Here is a 20,089-nt window from a genome sequence, read left to right as displayed (position 1 = left end):
GGCATAATTTGCAGATGATAATGGTTGTAGCCGCTGCAATGCTTTCGACCAAAACAGGCGCAGCTTGATGACATCATCAACATGCGCTATCGCGATAGAGCGGTATAGTCAAAATCTCTATCGTTGGCCAAATTTCTATCGTTTCTATCGTTTATATCGCCCACCCCTACCTGCATGTCTCCTGACACAGCAGCAGTAATGTTAGATGTGAAAAGTTGATCATTTTTTGAAAGCAATGCCAGCAATCAGAATGCAGGAAGCAAAGTTTCTGATGCTCCAAGTTTCTTGCAGACCCTCTGCCCTAAGCTCAAGTGAAGCATATGGTACCTGGTGACAATGTTAACCCTGAAATCTTTTACTATAGAGAAAATTACAGGTAAATTTACATCTAAGCACTGTAATTCTTGGAAATATTAACACTTGCAGTGTATTATGAAGTCCACAAAACTACCCCTCAGACTCCTAGTAGATGCAGTTTTCAGTTTTTAGTAGGTCCCTAATTAAATAAAGGCTTAAGTTCAGTGACTTTTCCCCAAAATGAGGTCTGGAGAGATTTTCTTCCATGCTGGTTACAATTACTATGCACAAATTTACGCACCAATGTGATTGCATCAGAGAGCTGCAGACTATGCTTGTACATGAACGTAAGTAGGCGAGATATTTGATGTAATGGAATTTTCCTATACATTTGTATTCAGGATTTTTCAAGAGATTTGTCTCTGCCTTATAGTATAATGGCTCAAAGTATTGGATGAAGCCTAGTAGACTCCTGGGACACCTGTGAATCAATGCAGGGCCTAGATGACCTATAATTTTTGCCTCTGCATTTGCTTGTTTTTTCAGCTTTAGAGGTTGTATCTTGGTCAACTGTCAGAAAACACAAATTCAAAGAGAATCAATTTTGTAAACACAAGACTAGGAAAAGCAGCATGTCGTTAAAAATAACAGGTTGCAAGAGTGTGGAACGTGGCACGACTTTTCTTCAAAACAGATTCATCTGCAGCTGATCAACTCATATTTTCAAGTCTGATTAACACTACATAAAAAAAATAACGAAAGATTGCTTCGCCCCCCCCCAAAAAATAAACATAAAACTGAATTCATTTCAATGCTAAACATTTGATATTTCTAAGGCCACTGTAATAATTTAAGCTTAATAACCTGGAGAATAATGACACCAAACCAAACTGGAACTGAATGACAACACACCATGAATCAAACATTCAAGCCCCCTTTATCCTGTGTGAATCTGGGGTATGTGGGATGTAAGGTCTGGGGGTTTTCTGAGGGGCGGGTGGGGGGTGGTATCCCATATTCCTTCTCTACTCCCCTTTTTATAACTCCAATGTGTTAACATGCAGCACCAAGCAACACAGCCCTCTGCTAACAGTTTAACAACAAGAAGACATCGCTTTGGAGAATGATATAGTCAGAGTTAGAAATATGTTCAGACACAGTCAGAAAAAGGTCAAATTACATCAGTCAGAAAAACTGCTAGTGAGTGTCAAGGGACGGAGCTCCATCAAAACTGGACCTTTGTCAGCTTATGAATCATACACTATGTACTGCAGTAGGATCACTTCATCTAACCCAACCTTGGAAACTACTCACCAAATTGCCACGCTCCACCCTGTACACACATTTCACAGCTACATAACGATAGACAAGAATGCTCTGGCCATGAGAAATAGATCTAGAGTGTCACTGATCTTGACTGTTTTAAGCCTCCCCTCAGTAGCAGCCAGGAAAATCTGACAAGGCAAACGTGAAAGCACACGCTTCACCCTGAGACTGAGTGTACAAACAGCTTGTACAGACCATAAGCATAAACTCAAGAAGATAGAAAGTTCCCAGGGGATGTCATTAAATGAAGGTCTGAACACTGGCTTCCTAACATACAGAGCATTTCCACTCTGATACTATTAAGAACGGCAACAAAAATAAACACAGACTGCCCCAGCTGAACCCATTTTACAGCTGAGTACTGCAAACTGGTATCAGGTCCAAAATCAGTCCAAATTTTGTCACAGCATGGTGTCTTCTGGTATGCCTGTTAATCAGGAAATAGAGTGGGGCTGATTTAATAGCCGACTCCCCACATTGCATGTTGAAGTGGGCAAGAAAAGTCCAACTTGCCCTGAGTGTATTCATTTAAGTGTGTGTGAGACAAGGCACTTACTCATGGAATAAAGGGCTGTATGAATGTGTGTGTGACTAAGCGAACAAAGCTATTCTAAAAAGCACTCTGAAACTGCTCAGTTGGCTTTGAAAAGCACTATAAGTACCAGTCCCTCTGAAATAAACCATATTTGTGGTTAAAAAACTTGAATTATGAAGTTCAGATTCGCTTTAATAAAATTTTTTTTTTAAAAACTCCCTACAGCAGCCTGTATGATGAAGAAAGCATGAGGGAAAATGCTGCATGAAGGATTGCCTTCAAATCAGATTTCACTATTTACGCAACACACATCACCACATGTGCACCTGTCTGCTGTGCACGCATACACACAATAAAAGACAGGTAACATTAGTCCACACCCCTGGACACGCCCAAAAGAAAGAGAGAAAAAAGAAAGAAAGTTCGATCTCTCTGATTTTCCTTTTTCCTAGCAGTACTGGAAATACTGGAGTGACCTCCATGAGCCCCCCAGACTAACCAGGCGGAAGTGATAAATGCATGAACTAATGTTTTTGCCATGAAAAATACATGTAAAGTGTCCCCCGCCCCCCCTCCAGAGAGCTTATTGGGAGAGGGACAAAATGCCTGGTTAAAGATAACCAGGCATAACCAGACGGACAGCTTTGCGAGTAGCCTGATACTCGGCTCTCTGGAAAATCGACGGGAACTGTTTCCCACTCTAACCTGACTCACATTTTCACGTAAAGAAAGCTCAAACTGGCATTACAATTCAAATTAAAATCGCGCTTCTTATATTTATGCGCAAACTAACAGCTTCAAGCGCCTCGACTCCAAACACAGTGATGTGAAACGTCGCTCTAAACCCGACAGAAACAGCCCACTCTCTCCATCGGTGCTCAATGAAACGCGCTGAGGAGTGCGCTGCGCCCTCGTTGCGTCGCTCACCCAACGCATACCAAAATTTCAACCTCAAACTTTCTCGGTTATTTAGTTTTTTTTACCTTTAATGTACTTGGATTTGTTTTCATCCAACAGGCTGGACGCGGAACCCCCCATGATGCTTCTGACAGGAGACGATCCGCAGGTAGTGTTCTGCACTCAGGTACTTACACCGTCACATCAGCTAGCAGGGCGTGCTCTCCTCCTCCTCCTGCCAGTGTGTCATTCAGTGACGCTCCGCCACTTAGGCCAGCCCCAATAGCGCCTGTGGTCTCCCTAATCATCCACCGTGACTTGTTGAATCACAGCTGTAAAAAGCTCTATTCAGTTCGGTTCATCAAACGACAATTAAAATAATATTAATGTAACTGACCCTTTGGATTCAGGAGTGCTCTATCTAGACAAAGAGACAAGAGGGTAGAATGTAAAATATTTACTTCAGACATCAAACTTAGAAAGGGACAATGTGATAGATTTATAAAAATACTAGAATTTTACCAACCCAAGCTGTCCGGCAGCTTGTGCAAACAGAATTGTGATGTGAATGCAATGTGGTGCCGAACACGTATTGCTTTTGCAAGAACAGCTATATAACATCTTTTTGTTTTTTATTTGTTTATTTATGGATTTTCTATTTCAGTTATTACATGTGCTATTAATCTCAGGCTCTCTTCCACAGCGTGTCTTTTATCCTGCATTCCTTCTCTCACCCTAACCGATCGCAGCAGATGGCCGCCTTTCCCTGAGCCTGGTTCTGCCGGAGGTTTCTTCCTGTTAAAAGGGAGTTTTTCCCTCCCACTGTCGCCAAAGTGCTTGCCCAAAGGGGGTCATATGATTGTTGGGTTTTTCCTCTTACCTTATAATATAAAGTGCCTTGAGGCGACTGTTGTTGTGATTTGGCGCTGTACAAATAAAATTGAATTGAATAAGCTTCGGTGGAAGCACAACCATCTTGGTTGATCAAAGAAACAAATAAATCACTCACATAAGCAATGCTAGTCTCGAGTGATTGAAAAGCAGGCAATTGAACTTGACATTTGACTTCTCATCCAAGATGCTTTTCACACACAGTAGCTAGGAAGAAACTACCCACAGAGACCGAAACCCTTTTCTGTATGACACTGTAAACCGGCTTTTAAATGTTGAAAAGGTTGACATTTTAACGCTGAAATCTGCAGCGACTTAGTTACTTTTGGAGCCATGCATGGGAGGAATTGCAGTTTCTTAGTACTTCCATGGCTCTCGAGTTTGCGGTTACCGTTTTGCTGGTGACTAACAGACAAGCCCAATATTAGCATGTCCAGTGGAAAGAGCCAACGCAAACAAACTTATCCACAGAGCAACAGATTTGGAAAACGAAGTCTTTTAATGTGTTTCTTTTCCCTGAATGCACTAAGGTTGTTTTCATCACTTTTTAGGCTGATAATATTTTCAGTGTCACTGTTCTATGGCTAAACGGGCTGGTTCTTATTCAGCGACTTTTTACTCTGAGCACTCAAAGCACTTTATACAACGTGCCTCATTCACACAAGCACTTTTTTCCTATGCTCTTTCTATGGAAGTGTTTTCTGTCTAACATTCACACACTACCTGGGTTAGTATATTGCCCAAGAATATTTGTCATGCAGACTTGAGCAGACGGGCATCAAACCACCAACCTTCTGATTAGTATGTGACCTGGTCTACCTTCTGAGCTACAGACCACACAAATATCTAATGTATATCTCATGCCTATTGCAGGTTACATTTTAAATATAGTAGTTCTTAGGTGTCTCTCTGCATATGTCACTGCTTAGTATTGACTCTGACCCTTCATTGTACATTTTGGGTAACATGTGCGCCTGTTCCACACTGGACAAAAAAAACCCAGAACAGTTTAAAGAATGAAATTAGAGCCCAATAAAGAATTACTAAGACAGCAAGAGACTAGATTTTTATGATGCTTTTATAAAACAAGGGAAACAAAAAGGTAATAAAGAGATTTTCAGCAGAAATAAATAGAGATAAAATGAGCCATCTGTAACACTTGAATTTGTGTACAAATAGAAAAATATCTTTCCTTGGTTTATGTTTGATTAAGGTTTATTCAGAAACACCACATGTTTTGACTGAAACTGACTGAGAATTTAGTTCAGGCGTAAAGAAGCAAAGAAATAAAGTTTCACTCCAGGTGTGGAGTAGTGAAGCCTTTTATTTGCTCACACCGTTTTCTCCATGCTCACGCTGGTCTGAGTGGCGCTAGCGTTGGTGCATGTAGGAACGCTGTACTTGGCGAGGACAGATTTAAACTGCAGCAGCGTGGCGTCGGTTCGAACCCCCGTTGGATCAAAGTGAGTCCGACTCACTCTGAAGCCAGCTTCTGTCAGGTACTGAAGGAACTTGTTCAACCTGTGCACAGAACAAAGTATTTACAGCGAGGTGCACTCAAACCGATCCTGACTAGTGTTTGGCCTGTTTTTGTACTTTGGTCATTAGTTTTCAAATTTGTGGCAAAGTCACCAAAATGTGAAAATACCTGAATTCTTGAGAGAGTTTGGTAAAGGTCACTCACTTGGGCATATTCATTCCACGAATGCTGTGGCGATGGATGCTGTAGTAGAATGGTGGGTGATCCAGAGCGGCATCAGACTTGAGCTTTTTCACAAAGTTCCCAGATTCATCTGCAATCTTCCTCTTTCCTACGGGAAAATTCAAAATTATACCTCAACAGAAAACTGGAAATGAAGAAGTCAAAAATCATTTTTATGTAACGTCATATATGTTATACTGAATACTGAATATGTCTGAAATAATGCAGTAAAGGAAATTTTTAGGACAAAACTACAATAGTTTTTTTAATAGACGATGCCTGTAAAAAGTGTTAAAATTAAGTAGTTAATTTATTCATCATGAATCTCTTTAATGCAGGAAAGGCTTGCACTGCCCTCTAGAGGACACATGCATGCTTAGAGTATGGCCGTCTGTGTACACAGTCTTTACTCCTTTCCCTTGTCTGCTGCAGGTTTTCACTCAGTTGTCCATGTGTGTGAAAATATTTCACACCAAGTAGGAGGCCTGAGTGAATAATGGAGGCTTAGAAAACTTTGACTCACCAGACTGATCAGCAGCACCCGACTCCTCTCCAGTGTTTAAGGTCTTAATGACAACGCCGCACTCCACTGCAGAAGAACAGAAGATCCTTTTAAGATTCAACCATGTCAACATCAGACCCATGTTACAGATGATAGATTGGTACCTTGGTTGGTGAGAGCAGACGGTCCGTGGACTAAAGACTTGAGAGTGTTGCACTCAGACTCATAGATCAGGGTTTTGACAAGCGGCTGGATATCATCCATGCTGTGCTTCACAGCTGCAGAAAGCATCCTTCTCAGAAAGCCTGTGTTAAATAGAGGACCAGACCTGCACATGCACACATACACAAACAGCTTGGTAAGTATTTGGACAATGACACTTTAACTCTTTGCTTGTGTACACAACTTCATAGGATGCAAGCGCAGTTTGGAAAAACATACAGGTTTTCGAGCAGCATATTCTCCCATCCAGATGATATCTTTTTCAGGGAATACCTTGCATATTTAGACTTTAGATGGGTTATTTAGTCTAATTAAGGAAGGCATTAGAGGAATAGAGAACTAGGGCCAGGATGAGCCACACAGTTTTAAAATAGTTCTTGATTGTTGGTTCTTGTGGTGATATCATGCTTTTATCTCTTTCTAGACTCTTTACAAGCTTGTTTTTATCATTAAATTATGCACCCAGTTTTTGTGGGTGTTAGATGCATCCTTCAATAACAAAAATGGTTTAAAGTATCAGGATTTTGGTAAAGCATTTCTTTCACTGGCCATTAAGTAATTTAATTGCCACAAAAATGTTTTAAATTAAATGTTAGCACAAGGATAAGTGGAGGAGAATGGATGTTAACACCAAACTATTACAGCTACATGAGAACGCAGCAGTCTGTGACTGTGCAGTTTACCATAGAGGTCCCAGCTGCACTGCTGTTTTTCCAGGCAGACTTCCATGACAGTTGCAGGGTAATGTGTCTGAAACAAACAGGCATTAGAACACGATGATGAGGTAACTTCAGCATCTTATTAAAATTACAATTATTTGCTACAGCTCACCAAATATGTGACAGATTCTTAAATTGCTTTAATGCTTCATGATTTAAAAGCTTGTAAAGAATCCTCTACAGTATATGATTTTCAGCCACTCACCATCCACCATGTTTCCCTGTTTGAGGAACACTCTCTCCTCACACCACTGGCAGTGCATCAGTTTTCGTAACTTCTTGGCTGACTCATCAGCTTGCACAGGACCTCTGAGGACTCTCACGACCACCAGCACAAAATGCTCTAATGCCACCGCTAGCAGCACCTCAATGCCCTTGTTGCAGCGTGCTGCCGCTCTGCAGCAGATGGAAGTTAATCAGTATAAAAAGCTGATTTAATTCTGCATCACATCCCACATTAAAATAAAAACAGCCTACCTGGCGACAGTCGCCACGACCATTCGTGCTGCCAACTCCTTGTAGTATTCGGTACGTACAATGTGGCAGCCATAGTGACGCAGGGTGACGTTGGGTGACTTGGCATAAAGGGAGCTTGTGTCTGTGGATGTCACAGAGATGATGCCCAGGTTTCGGACGTTTCTGAAGGCAGCATCCAAGTAGTTCACTGCCGTACCGAATGGATCTAGGTGACTGAAACATTCATGAAATAGAAAGAAGTAGAAATTTTTTAATGACATTCTGACAGAATCGGGACCTCCCATAAACCCATAACACAGACTGTATTTAGATTCATAACATGAAAACCCTACAAAGATGAAGCTATAGTCAAAGATTATATTGAAATAGGGTCATAACCACTTTGAAAGGGAACCTGTTGTTTTGAAACTGGACAAGATGAGAAATAAATGTTTCCAATTCAACTAAGAAACTAAGAGACACTTAAAACTTATGGAGTTGTTCATCACAAGTTAGACTCAACCTGAACGATCGCATTTTGACTAACTGGATCAAAATAAATGTCATGTTAAATGAAACTTGAAACTAGGGATTGAGTCTATAAACACTTCAGTTACAGTAACTGAGTAACTGAGGTTAACTTTTATGACTCAGCGTTACTAACTTGCCATGTAAAAGATACCCTGCACACTTACATGTAGTCAAAAGGTCGCAGGTGCATGATGACATTAGCATCCATTTTGACGACCTCAACAGTAGCAATGGGCACTCCTTCGACCTCGTCGCTGGGCCCGTCAGACCCCCGGGGAACTCGCATGCCTCCGTCCACTCGGATGTTGTTTAGCTTGCAGTTCTCTTTGATCATTTTGACACATGTCTCACTGATATCTGTTATAGTAACTCTCACAGCATTAAGAAGATGCTTCGCCCACTGGAGGCCCATGATGCCTGAAAGGTGGCAAAGAAGAAATTGATTAGCTAATACTGCTGAGACATGATGTAAATTTACTTTCTGTGTCACTGCAAAGAACAAACAGCCTTCCAGCCTCTTAATAACTGATTTGAACTAAACTAAGCTTAATGAATAGAATTTTTATAGGAAAAATAAACAAGATTATGCTAAAACTTCTGTTATTTTATTGTTTTTGTTTTTTTTAAGGTTTTGGTTTGAACTCCTGACTAAAATGAAACTCTTCCGTGGAGTTCTGTACATTCATACTCACCTGTGGCTCCAAAAGCATCCAGACACTCAACAGGGTTTCTCTCCTCGGCCAAAACAGCCAGCGAACAAAACACCAGCTGCCTGAAACAAAACCCCACAAATTCCACTTTAATTTCTCAACATCAGAGACATACTGGACATATTTTAACAAGAGCTCATCTCCACCTGTTGGGCTTCATCTTGCGATTGAAGTAAGTGTCACTCTTCTGCGGAGTGGTGTGGTTTGGGAGGAGCTGAACATTTGTTCCAAGTTCTTTCATGATTTCGTAGGCTTGACCTGACGGACCTGTTTGCACAATAAAGCAGACGGAGAGATCAGTTTTTTATCACTAATACCTTGTGATTTTGCAGAACAAAAACAGGACCTTTAACAGCTGTGTTGCATTTAAAACCCTGAAATCAAGCTGCAGACAGCTAAAATAAATAACAGACAATTTACATTCAAAAACAATTTGGAAAATTGACTCAATAAATAACTTTATAAGCCATTTTTAAGAATTGAAAGGTGGTCCAATGGTCCCTGTGATGGCCAAACCCATGGCCAAAGTCGGTAACTCTTGTGTATTTTCATTTCTTTATTTAAACACAATAACACACGTTGGTTTCCAATAAGTTTGTTGATTGGTTTGGATACATTTGTTCTATTTGTAAGCGCACACATTTAGTTTACTTATGCATTCATACCAGTTCATTTTGATTTTTGACTAACCATTTGTTTCTTTACTTCTTACTTGCTATGATCCAAAACCTGAGTTCAGTTGTGTTTTTTTGACATTTTTTTATGAGCTCAACATTTATGACTTTTGTAAATATAATTTTTGGGGGTTAAATAAATGAAAACCCTATTTTTCTAATAATTCCTGTGACGACTCCTGCTTTTTTTCAACTCGGTCCATCACAGTCCCCACCACAGTTTGTCCAGTTTTGTAGCCAATCATAGTCCCAGCTGTCTTAAACAGTCTATTCAGTTGGCAGTTGTGATGCTGCTTCCCCAGCAGACCACAGCAAAGTACACTGTGCTCACCACAACTGATAGAAAATCTCCAGCAATGTTCAGAGTGTGGATACCTAGGAACTCATATTCCTCTACCACATCAACATTCTACGCCAAGACAGACAAAAGCTGTGTAGCAATCGCTGCTTCTCTGATCTTATTCACACTGCGAGTTGGACAAAGTCTGATGTGTTCAAAGAGTAATGCCCAAGTAGTCAGCAATCCATGAGACGGTGGACATGTTTACTGAGATTTTCTTTCTTGGAGTGGGAGCAGGATTGCACTGGAGAAATCAAAGATGAAACTTTTACTATCTAGACCGAAGTAAGCTCTGTGCAGCATCGAGATGATTGTGCCAATATAGAATTATATTTGTGTCACAAATCACAAACAATCATAATCTGAGACATTAGTTGTGTTTATTTTTGAATGGTACTCCTGGTCCATCTCTGATTGTTTCTAAAATGTTAAAATTGTGTCCATTTCACTCATACTACAACGAACAGCCATTTTTTTCCAACACCTCCCCCCAGATGTTTGATTGGATGGAGATCTTGGAAATCTCAAGGCCAAGACACAATCTTCATGTTGCTGAGATCTTTATTGAAGCATTTTTTGTGATATGGCAGGAGACATGGTTTTGCTGAGAGAGGCCACAGTCACCAGAGAACATGGTTATGATGCAGGGCCTGCCTCTGATAGATCACCGTCTTCCCAAAGTGCATTCTGCTTTGTTCTCTTATTTATTATTATTATACTCTTATTTAATTTATCTCTTTATTTTCAAATAGCTGTACAGCACTTTGTCTGAAAGCGCTTTATAAATAAAGTTATTATTATTATTATTATTACTACAAGTAAACATGACAGCTCATGGTCAACTTCTTCAAGTGGCCCTGGGTCCAGACCTGCCATAAAACACCTTTCATTTGGGAGATTTTCAGGAAGTCATAATATAAACTTCACTTCACCTCTGAGGGGACTTTTATGATTTTTATCAATACTGCAACTGTAAACGTCAGCTTAGCTCAGTGTTTCTTACTTGGCTCTTCAAACAGGACATCTGAGGTCCCGGAGTAGCTAGCCTCAGTCTCCCCTTTGTTTACGTGGCGTTTCAAGTGGCTAATCATGTCCGTCTTCCTGGCAATGGTAACAGAGCACACTACGCAGTGGTAGTGAGCGACGTGTCTCCCAGATGCCTACAGGGAAAGAATACAAACAACAAAGTGATCAAATATAAGCCCAGATCATTCTCTCACAAGAAAAAGGAATATGCAATATGCTGATAATATGAATTTAATGTTGCTGTAGTGTCCTGTATTGCCACATTCCGTATTTTCCGCACCATGAGGCGCACTTAACCCTTGTCCTCCCGATTTCCATACACCTGTGGTCCTCAGGGGTCGAAAACGACCCGACGTCATTTGAGTGTTTTTTCAAGTACAAAGTGCAAATTGTCAATCAATTCAGTGTTCACCTTAGTTTTACTTAAGATTAACATATTAGCACAAAATTTACCTTTCATTTTGCAATTTAGGGCCACCAGACCTTGTTTACATAAAGTATTTGTATTTATTTATATTTGTATCTGTTTTTGAGCGAAAATAAAACGAAACAATAAAATATTTAAATGTTTAGATTATTTTGACTATCTGACTAACCACAGAGTGCTGTATGTTAAACTTTAGTGAGAATGTTTTTTTGAATCATTTAAATTTTTTAAATAGCAGCACATAATCACACCTGTGGTCCTCAGGGGTCAAAAATGACCCCATATGGTTTGAAGTGGATTTTTCACCCACTCGCTAGCTTCCACCTAAACATGATATAGCCATGTTCTGACTGAGAGATTTCTGAAAGTATTAAAAGGTACAGCTCTGCCATCACTTCCAACATAAATGAAGACAGAAAACTAAACAGCAGTGACGTTTGTAGGGTTACTGAAGTTGGACTAGCTGTTATATATTGATTTGCTACATGATTGCTAGCGACACAGCTATGTTAGCATAACATAAACAGTGAAGCTGGAGGATGATCGTTAACTTTTTTCCACTCAATAAAAGTTAACGTGAGGGTTCCTGATGGTTAGGGACAAATGCAATCGCATGGCAGGATGCTGTAAACGGACCAAAGTTCAGTCAGGAGAACAAATGAGATAATCCATCCACAATACGAGGTTAGTCAATACTGCAACAACACGGGAATAGAGCAGCTGTGAGAGAATTCAGCATTAATGAAACAATGGTACAGAAGTGGAGGAAGCAAGAAGAATGAGTTGAGTAAAATTTGACTTATCTGACTGTTTTGTTTCGCTTAATGCGCCTTATGTATGAAAACAGACCCATTCAACAACAGTGTCGATGAATCAAAAACAGATACAAATATAAACCCGCCTTATGGTCCGAAAAATAGGGTACATACCGGTAACCCAAAATTACTGTTTGACCTTGAAAGTAGGAGTACAAATGTGAAAAAAAGCTGTCACATAATAACTTTGAAATAATGAGTATTTGCTTGTTTTGCAGTGCCTTTCAGCTGTGGAGGGCAAAACGTACAAAAATAAAATACATGAATAATTATCAAATACATAGATTTTTTTAAATGTCTGCCAATCTGTCCATCCATTTCCTTCCACTTATCCATGGCCGGGTTGCATTGGCAGCAGCCTAAGGAAGGATGCTACCTCCTCGAGCTTATCCAGGGAACACCGAGGTATTATTTTCTCTTTGTTGGCTCCCTGTTAAATCCAGAAACTAATTTAAAATCCTTCTCCTCACATACAAGGTCTTAAATAATCAGACCCAACTTATCTTAATGACCTTATAGTATCATATCATCCCAACAGAGCAGTTTGCTCTCAGCTCCTAGTTTGGATTTGGAAGCCAGACATCCTCTCTACTTTTACGATTAGGCTTCAAACTTTCCTTTTTGATAAAGCATATAGTTAGGGCTGGCTCAGGTGACCCCGAATCTTCCCTTAGCTGTGCTGCAACAGGCGAAGGCTGCTGGGGGATCCCCATGATGAGTATTTCTTCTTTCACTCACCTTTTTTGCTCACTGTGTGGTTATACACCACTCTGCATTTAATTATTATTCATCTCTGGCTCTCTTCCACAGAGTGTCTTTTGTCCTGTCCCCTCTCCCATTAGCGCCAACCGGTAGCAGCAGCTGGCCGCCCCTCCCTGAGCCTAGGTCTGCTGGAGGTTTCTTCCTGTTAAAACTTTTCCTTTTAAAAAAGTTTAAAAGTTTTTCCTTCTCACTATCACCAAGAATTTGGTGGTCATTTGATTGTTGGGGTTTTCAACAACCACTGTATGAATAAAATTTCACTGAACTAAATACGTTAAGCATAAGGAAGGAGGCCGAGGACTAGTGAGCGTCAGAACCACTATTGAAGATGAAACAGCAAAAATCTGTAAGTACAACGTGAAGATGCCCACAATTGCTCATGTGCTTAATGAGGACCTCAGCAGAAAGAGCAGCAAGAACAGGAGTCCCCTGCATCGCATGCATCACCAGCAGATAGAAAATGTGTCTCATAGAACAAAAATCCTACCAACGCCTGGACAAAGCTTTGCTGACACACAGCACAGAGGCAGACGGCAATGTGCAATCTACTCTTACACACTGTAACGTTAAAGATCCATTTATTTATTTCATTTCAGCACTTTAGCCCTGCACACTCAGGAAGTCTTAAAACTTGTTAATTGTTACCTGTTTTTATGTTTATCTTATTAGCATTTTATTGTTTACAAAAACCTAAATGATGTGTGTATGTGTTTTGTGTCTCACATGATCTCCGCTGAGGCTGGGCTTAACATTTCTGCAGGGCAGGTGACAGATGCACATCCTGTAGCCTGTTCAAAGAAACAGTTTTCACATTTTGATACAGAAGAAGATCCCTGGAGTACAAACAGTGACCACACCCTTATCCAGGACAAATTTAAACACAAAATATGATCCAGCATCAGTCACACAGAAGAAACAACTCCTTGCTGCTGCAGATTTGAGTTGAAACCAGATGACTGCTGGTTATTGTTGTATGTGTGTCGATTTGTATTGTTCCTACCTTCAAACTCTGCATACACTTTCCAGTGGAGGTTCTGCAGGTGTCGGCGGAGTTTGTGGCTGTAACAGGCCTTAAATTTCTCCTCAGGACACAGAGGACACGATTTCCGCCCAGCTTTTGAGCGAAAAAGGCAAAAATCAGCACAACACTAATCAACTGCTTTATTGATTAAAATTCATTGGTTGGTGTGTGACCTATTACATAACTGTATTTCAAATGTAAAAAATAAAATAAAATACAGGACTGAATCAATATTTGCTTTGTCCATAAATGTCTGAATGGTAAAAGCTGATACATCCTGATACAACGTCTGAAACTGTGAAAATTTTCAATCATGTAAAATCTGACACATCTGATCACATTTGACAGGACTCAAAAAGATTACTGAAGTAATTATTAGAGTATCAATAATTACTGATTCATTGTCAACTAACCTCTTAAACACATACTAATTTCAACCTTGTGCATTTACTATCAGTGTGCTTTGATGTGTAATTTAACCTCAAACCGATACATTCGGCTGATATTAACTATTTGCAAGCCCTATTAGTATCAATATTTAATATGGCCAATAAATGAACATTTTAAAATTAAACACCCTTCAACCATGTGTTGCTGTTTTTCCCAGGAAATGCCACTCTGTATATTCCCAGTTGGCAACACACGATGAGCCAGCACCAGCAGAATTGAGCAAAGTGTAAATGATTAAATAAATAGCTCCACATAACTAATGTTAGGGAAATCTGTTTGTGTATCATGTGTCTGAAAGAAAAAGAAACACAGCTAACATATCACAATATTGGATTTTTGAAATGACCAAATATCAGTATAACCCTAAAAATTCTCTATCGGTCGGGATCTAGAAGTAATGGTATTTGTTACTTGCTGTTTTGTTTGTCTCTCCTGTAGTTTGTGTTTTGTCCCATCTTTACTGGTCTCCCTATATTCTTATTTTTTTCATTTTACCCTCTGACCAGGATGTGCCTGAGCCTGGTTCTGCGAGAGGTCTGTTTCCTTCCCACTTTCCCCAGGTACTTGTTTACAAGGGATCATGAGATCATTGAGGTGCACTCTTCAGAAGTGTTTTTGCCTTTTTAAACTTAACAAGAATTGTTGCGCATTTGTACAGCTGTTTGTATTTTCAGTTCAATATCTGTCAATTTAAATGCCTATCGTTGTCCCTTAAAGTTCACTAAAATGTATCACCCTGCACTATAAAAACAAAGAGTGATTAACAAGTATGAAATGGATTCCTTAAGAAATGATTGTCAAATACACACTGAAGGTGAGGGATTGTTATTGTGTCATTTAGCTACTTTATTGGTATTAGCTAAATAATTACATAATCAATAAGCTAACATACAGATGAGGACAATGAAAAGCTGTTCTTTTTTAAAACGATAATATTTCATAATACTCCCATCATAGTGTTTCTATTTGACGACAGTATTCTCTGAGTGTCAGCATTCTCTATAACCAAAGAGTCTAGAGCTCTTTCATCTCATCTGACCAAAGGACATATCCGTATGTATAATCTGTCTCTAGGTTATCCTTAACATACTTCAGGCTGGCTTGAAGGCATCTCTTCTGCAGAAGTAAAGTTTTTCCCGACCTGCAACATAATGGTCCCTTCCTGTGCATAGTTGTTGTGAGTCTCCTCACTATAGTTCCTGGCTTGGCTATTATTGGTTATTCACTAGTGTCTTGGTAGTTTTACTGGAGTCTTTATACACATCTGTCACTATTCATTTTTTTATTTTTCACTTGCCTGTTCTTTACTGTGTGCCTCTCTTTGAATTTCTTCATTACTTTTCCCTCCAGTTCTTGACTCTTGGAATATCTGTGATAACTTTGTATATCCATCGTTTTTTATTGTTGTTGTTTTTTCTTAAAGTATTTACTGTGTACTATAATAATAATTAATTCTAAGGAAAACTTTCTAAGGAAGTTTTGTAAGGAAAACTACTATGTTTAGAAATGCTATGTTGAAAATCTCACGGGGGGAGGGGGGGGGTATCAATTTTGTTCTAATATGTAATTGTTCAATAACAAATCAACAAGTCTTTAAATCTGCCCGTCTGTCACTGACTGTCTAATAAAAACTAAAGAAATTAATTTACCACCGCTGAGGTCAACCAGCATCTCAAGGCCCTCCAGTTTAGTTTGAATGGAGAGGTGTCTCTCTATTTGGAGAAAAACAGAACACTTGTTATATTATTACAAAGACCAGTTAAAGTTTAGTCATTATTGCTACCTGATTCAATTCTGATGAGCACAGGAATGCAGCTGTTATGCAAAAATCGAGTTGTATTTAATTACCAGCGGTTGTGATGGAGGGTTTGGCATCATCATCTGTGGCACTTTCACTCTTCAGTGTCTCCTCAGCAACAAATGGTCCATCGCCCCCATCCCCACCTTCAGAAATGAAGAGAGAGAAAAGAAAAATACTTCCTTAACTATTTTAAAGGAGTTCAATGGCTCAAAGTTTTAATTATTATTATTATTATCATCATCATCATCATCATCATCATCATCATTGGTAGTAGTAGTAGTATTATTATATTTACCTCTATGACCAACTTCTCCAAAACTAGACAACTAATACCAAATTAATCACTACAGGTCAGAGGAAAATGATGGAAATTCGATTTTATGATTTTATTTCAATAAAAATAAAAAATATTTGACATCGTTTCACAAAACCTGAGAACAATAAAGTTAAGGAGTTGCCACTGAAGTTTACTCCCCACTTAAATTTGAATGCACTTAAAGAAAACAAAAACAGCTCATTAAAAGAACATTTGGATTTTTCTCTACCACACACAACTGTTAAGTATGTCAGGCATAAGCATTTCAGATAAATGTCAGCAGAATACACTTTTTAAAAAAGTTACTGACAGACTTCTTTGAAGAGAAAGAAAAGCTTAACTTAAAAACAACATTAACAAGAACAAGAATAACATCACATCATGTTTCCAGACAGAGTTTCTTTATGTTTTACCCATTTGTGCTTCATCTGGCTTTATCTGCGGTTCTGATGCACGTTTAAGGAACAAGTGATCAACACGAGGCCCTCGCTAATCCTCTCAGACACTTGGGTTAGGCCTTTGTGAATCTTGAGACCCTTCTCCAATGTTATCCTTTTTCCAGGTATAAATGTAGGTATACAGTTTGTCCTTCAAGTGTTGTTGTTCCATCCACTGCCAAGCTTATCATTTTAGTCATTTCCATTTTTGTTTCATGGTTTAATGCCATGTGGTCCACAATTAAGTCTTCTTGCACTTCTTGTAGCCATAAATGGGTGGATCCAAACCACTATGTAGAGACTTGTCAAGACCCAAATACAGAGAACTGCAATAATGCAATCTAGAGGTGATGGCGGCATGAATACGTTTTTCAATGTGTTTTGGGGGACGACAGGATTTTGCTTTGGTAATTTCATGTAATGGCGAAAACTAGTCAACTGCTTGTATAATTTAAAATAAATATTTAGAAACATTAAAGATTTCTAACAGTAGAAGAACAATAAGAAGGAAGTGGGCAAAGTGAACTCATCCATAGGGGTATTATTCTGAAGCCTTGTTTTCATTAAGGGTAAGAACATTTTGTGTTTACTGATCTTTGGCATCTTGTAGGCAGTTATATAGTAAAACTTAATTTGTTACAGAGTCAGCAAAAACAAGTCACTCACTATGTGCTCACAGCACAACAAAGACAGTGTTATTGTGGGGCTCAGTGTGAGGACTGAGCGAAATTTCAGGACAGAGCCGATGTTTTGGCACTGCAATAACAACTTGAGCCATCCACTTGAAGTGCAGATGACTCACTCGCCTGATAACGTAACTGGTTTAAATATTCTCCTCCTGAAAGTGAAACTCCATATTTCAGCCACAAAACTCCTCCTGTTCACAACTTTCAATCACAAAACTAACACTGGGACTCTTTAAAGCCATGAGCTTTTCAACTTCAAAAGGCAGCTTAGACATTTGTAAATATGGCCCTAAAAGTTCCTCTATCTTTAAAATTCCAACCTTTGGAACAAAGGGATATTTGTCCACAGGCTGACCTCATTTATATGACTTCCATAAATCACTGATATGAGAACACGTGTTGGCAAATGTGCATCTTGTAGTCCATCTTCTGCCCATTGTAGTTTCAATCCATCTGTCCTTAACAATGTGACACGCAGCATTACATTTTTAAGGACAATAGTGTAAGGTCATTATAATTAACAACACAAGGCTCTTGTCTTTACCCAAGTTCTTAGCAATTCTCCTAGCCACTTTTCCTTTCCTTGAAAAGAGTTACAGTCGAAATGTGGAGATTACTCTTGTTGTTTCAGGACAAACTGCCACAATTGCGATACCCTCTGAGGGTCGAGGGTAAAGCAGCTGTAATCTAATCATCTTTTTGATGTTTTCCAAAAAAAACAAAATTTTGACTTTTATCTCAAAATAGAATTACAAGTCTGAAAATAGTCTGAAATAATATTTTTTTCTTAATATGACCCTAACACTCCTTCGTAAAATGCTGCCCTGCTTTTTTTTTGTTAAATGTGAAACAGTGAATCTCAGGAAGCCAACATCTATCAGGTTAATATTTGACCAAATGACGAATGCTTACACTGGCAACATTAAAGCAAAGTTTTTCTGTCTTTAAGCATTTTTATCCAATAAAAGGTAGAAATAATGGAATTCTTTATTGTTACTGGAGTTATAGCAGAAACTGTTTTTATTGAAGGTTAAACTAAACTGTGGATGAATGCATCTGGACTCTTTGCTATCTGGGTCCATCAGTAAACTGTGTCTGATCAGTCTCTCTGCATTTCATCTTCACTTTCTCTCTCTTGCATTTTGACCTTTCAGGTTTCAGCTGAATCATTAGATCTAAAATCAGACGTAGAATTAGGATTCAAATTCATCTAATGAAAGTTCAAGCTGGCTAAATGATGAGCAAGGATATTAAATTAAAATGATACATTTTGGATCTAACTCAGGATGAACTTACTCAGAGTTAGTTGACTGAACTTACTCTGATCAGCTGTTCTGGAGCAACCCGGAGTTGCCGATCATAAAGTTGACCAACTCATATTTTATTTTTAAACTAAGGTTTGCTGGACATGCTTCCTAGAATAGGGCCCTGAATTTGGGTCCACAGATGAAATGTTCACAAACATCACCAATGAAAACCAAAACCAGTTAAGCTGGAACACCGGTTAAAATAAATGAACAGTTTAAGCGGTATGAAGTGAGCGGCTCTGCGGTCCTGTAGTGCAGCTCCGTGATGAGACCAGGTTAACTGAAAACGCAACTCAAACCACATTAAAATCAGCAGATGTTCAAAGCCAGCTGCGCTATCTCATGCAACAGGAAGCGATAGCGGAGTACTATTACCGCCTCCCTTTTTGTCGTTGATGTTGTTGACTATTAGGTCCTATGGCGGAGCTCCATGGTGAGGCCCTCGTTTAGTTCCGCAGTTATAAACTCAAACTCCCGTTAAATAGGCTGCGTAGCATTAATAATGCCTGTAGTATGATTTATGCTGCATTGTATGTTTGCAAATTTAGCGACCAAACATGCAGGCGCTACAGTTTACCCACGTTTGTTATCGACGTCCTCCTGGTGTAGCTGAGCAGCGTCCGCCTCTTTAAGCTCCGCCATTACGAACTACAGCAGCACACACAGGAAATGTTCTATTCTACGTTCTTTACGTAGGGCGCGTTGTTTTAAACGCAATTTGACATTTTACGGAAGCGCATCGCATTCACGACAGAAGCGTGATTAATACACATTTTATAATCTAAAATGAGTTACTGTTGCAAATAAAATAATACCACACTCAGAATACCTGGCAACGTGCTGAGGATAACCACATACCTTCAGTGTCAAATTATGCAAGTAGCCTATAGAAAGTGAAGAAGAACTCTTACTGGTTCATTTCAATGATGTTGACAAAAATAATTACAAGATCAGAATATTTGTAATTATGACATACCTAATTATAAGATAATGTCTCCAAACAGGTTTTCCGTTTTTGTTGCAATATTTTGTCATGGAATTTTATTATTAAACTGACTGTTAAAAAAATGAAATGATTAATGTAATGGCTAAAGGAATGAACCACCCATCCATATGGCAAACCAGTTTTGAGACAATTCCTAATTTTCCTAAGCAAACATGTGATAAGCATGTAATTACTCAACAAAGAATGTAAGCTTTTACACAATGACTGCAATGACTTATACATTGCTTTTGCAT

At 39.1% G+C, this 20,089-nt stretch overlaps 2 protein-coding genes across 2 annotated transcripts in view; both read right to left on the bottom strand.

Moving 5' to 3' along the window:
• niban1a (niban apoptosis regulator 1a) overlaps nucleotides 1–3,304 on the bottom strand; it is a 27,437-nt gene extending 24,133 nt beyond the window's left edge. Inside the window, exon 1 of the mRNA XM_005734277.1 lies at nucleotides 3,142–3,304. Coding sequence (XP_005734334.1) covers nucleotides 3,142–3,196 — 55 coding nt within the window. The 5' untranslated portion in view covers nucleotides 3,197–3,304. The remainder of the gene's footprint in view (nucleotides 1–3,141) is intronic.
• A 1,709-nt stretch (nucleotides 3,305–5,013) lies between these two features.
• Nucleotides 5,014–19,499, bottom strand: trmt1l (tRNA methyltransferase 1-like). The gene is made up of 16 exons (XM_005734276.1): nucleotides 19,432–19,499; nucleotides 16,152–16,247; nucleotides 15,953–16,015; nucleotides 13,833–13,946; nucleotides 13,556–13,620; nucleotides 10,806–10,962; nucleotides 8,935–9,055; nucleotides 8,771–8,850; nucleotides 8,243–8,495; nucleotides 7,569–7,781; nucleotides 7,297–7,487; nucleotides 7,056–7,122; nucleotides 6,315–6,478; nucleotides 6,172–6,237; nucleotides 5,631–5,757; nucleotides 5,014–5,467 (listed from the first exon to the last, which is right to left on the bottom strand). Exons 1-16 carry the CDS (start codon nucleotides 19,490–19,492, stop codon nucleotides 5,278–5,280), a joined length of 2,028 nt encoding a protein of 675 aa, XP_005734333.1. The 5' UTR covers nucleotides 19,493–19,499; the 3' UTR covers nucleotides 5,014–5,277.
• Between the last annotated feature and the right edge of the window lie 590 nt (nucleotides 19,500–20,089).

This window comes from Pundamilia nyererei, unplaced genomic scaffold, assembly GCF_000239375.1.
Source record: "Pundamilia nyererei isolate P.nyererei 1_Seehausen unplaced genomic scaffold, PunNye1.0 scaffold00057, whole genome shotgun sequence".
Classification (NCBI taxonomy): Eukaryota; Metazoa; Chordata; class Actinopteri; order Cichliformes; family Cichlidae; genus Pundamilia; species Pundamilia nyererei.
The sequence above is the reverse complement of the archived record's forward strand: the minus strand, read 5'-3'. Positions and strand labels throughout refer to the sequence as shown.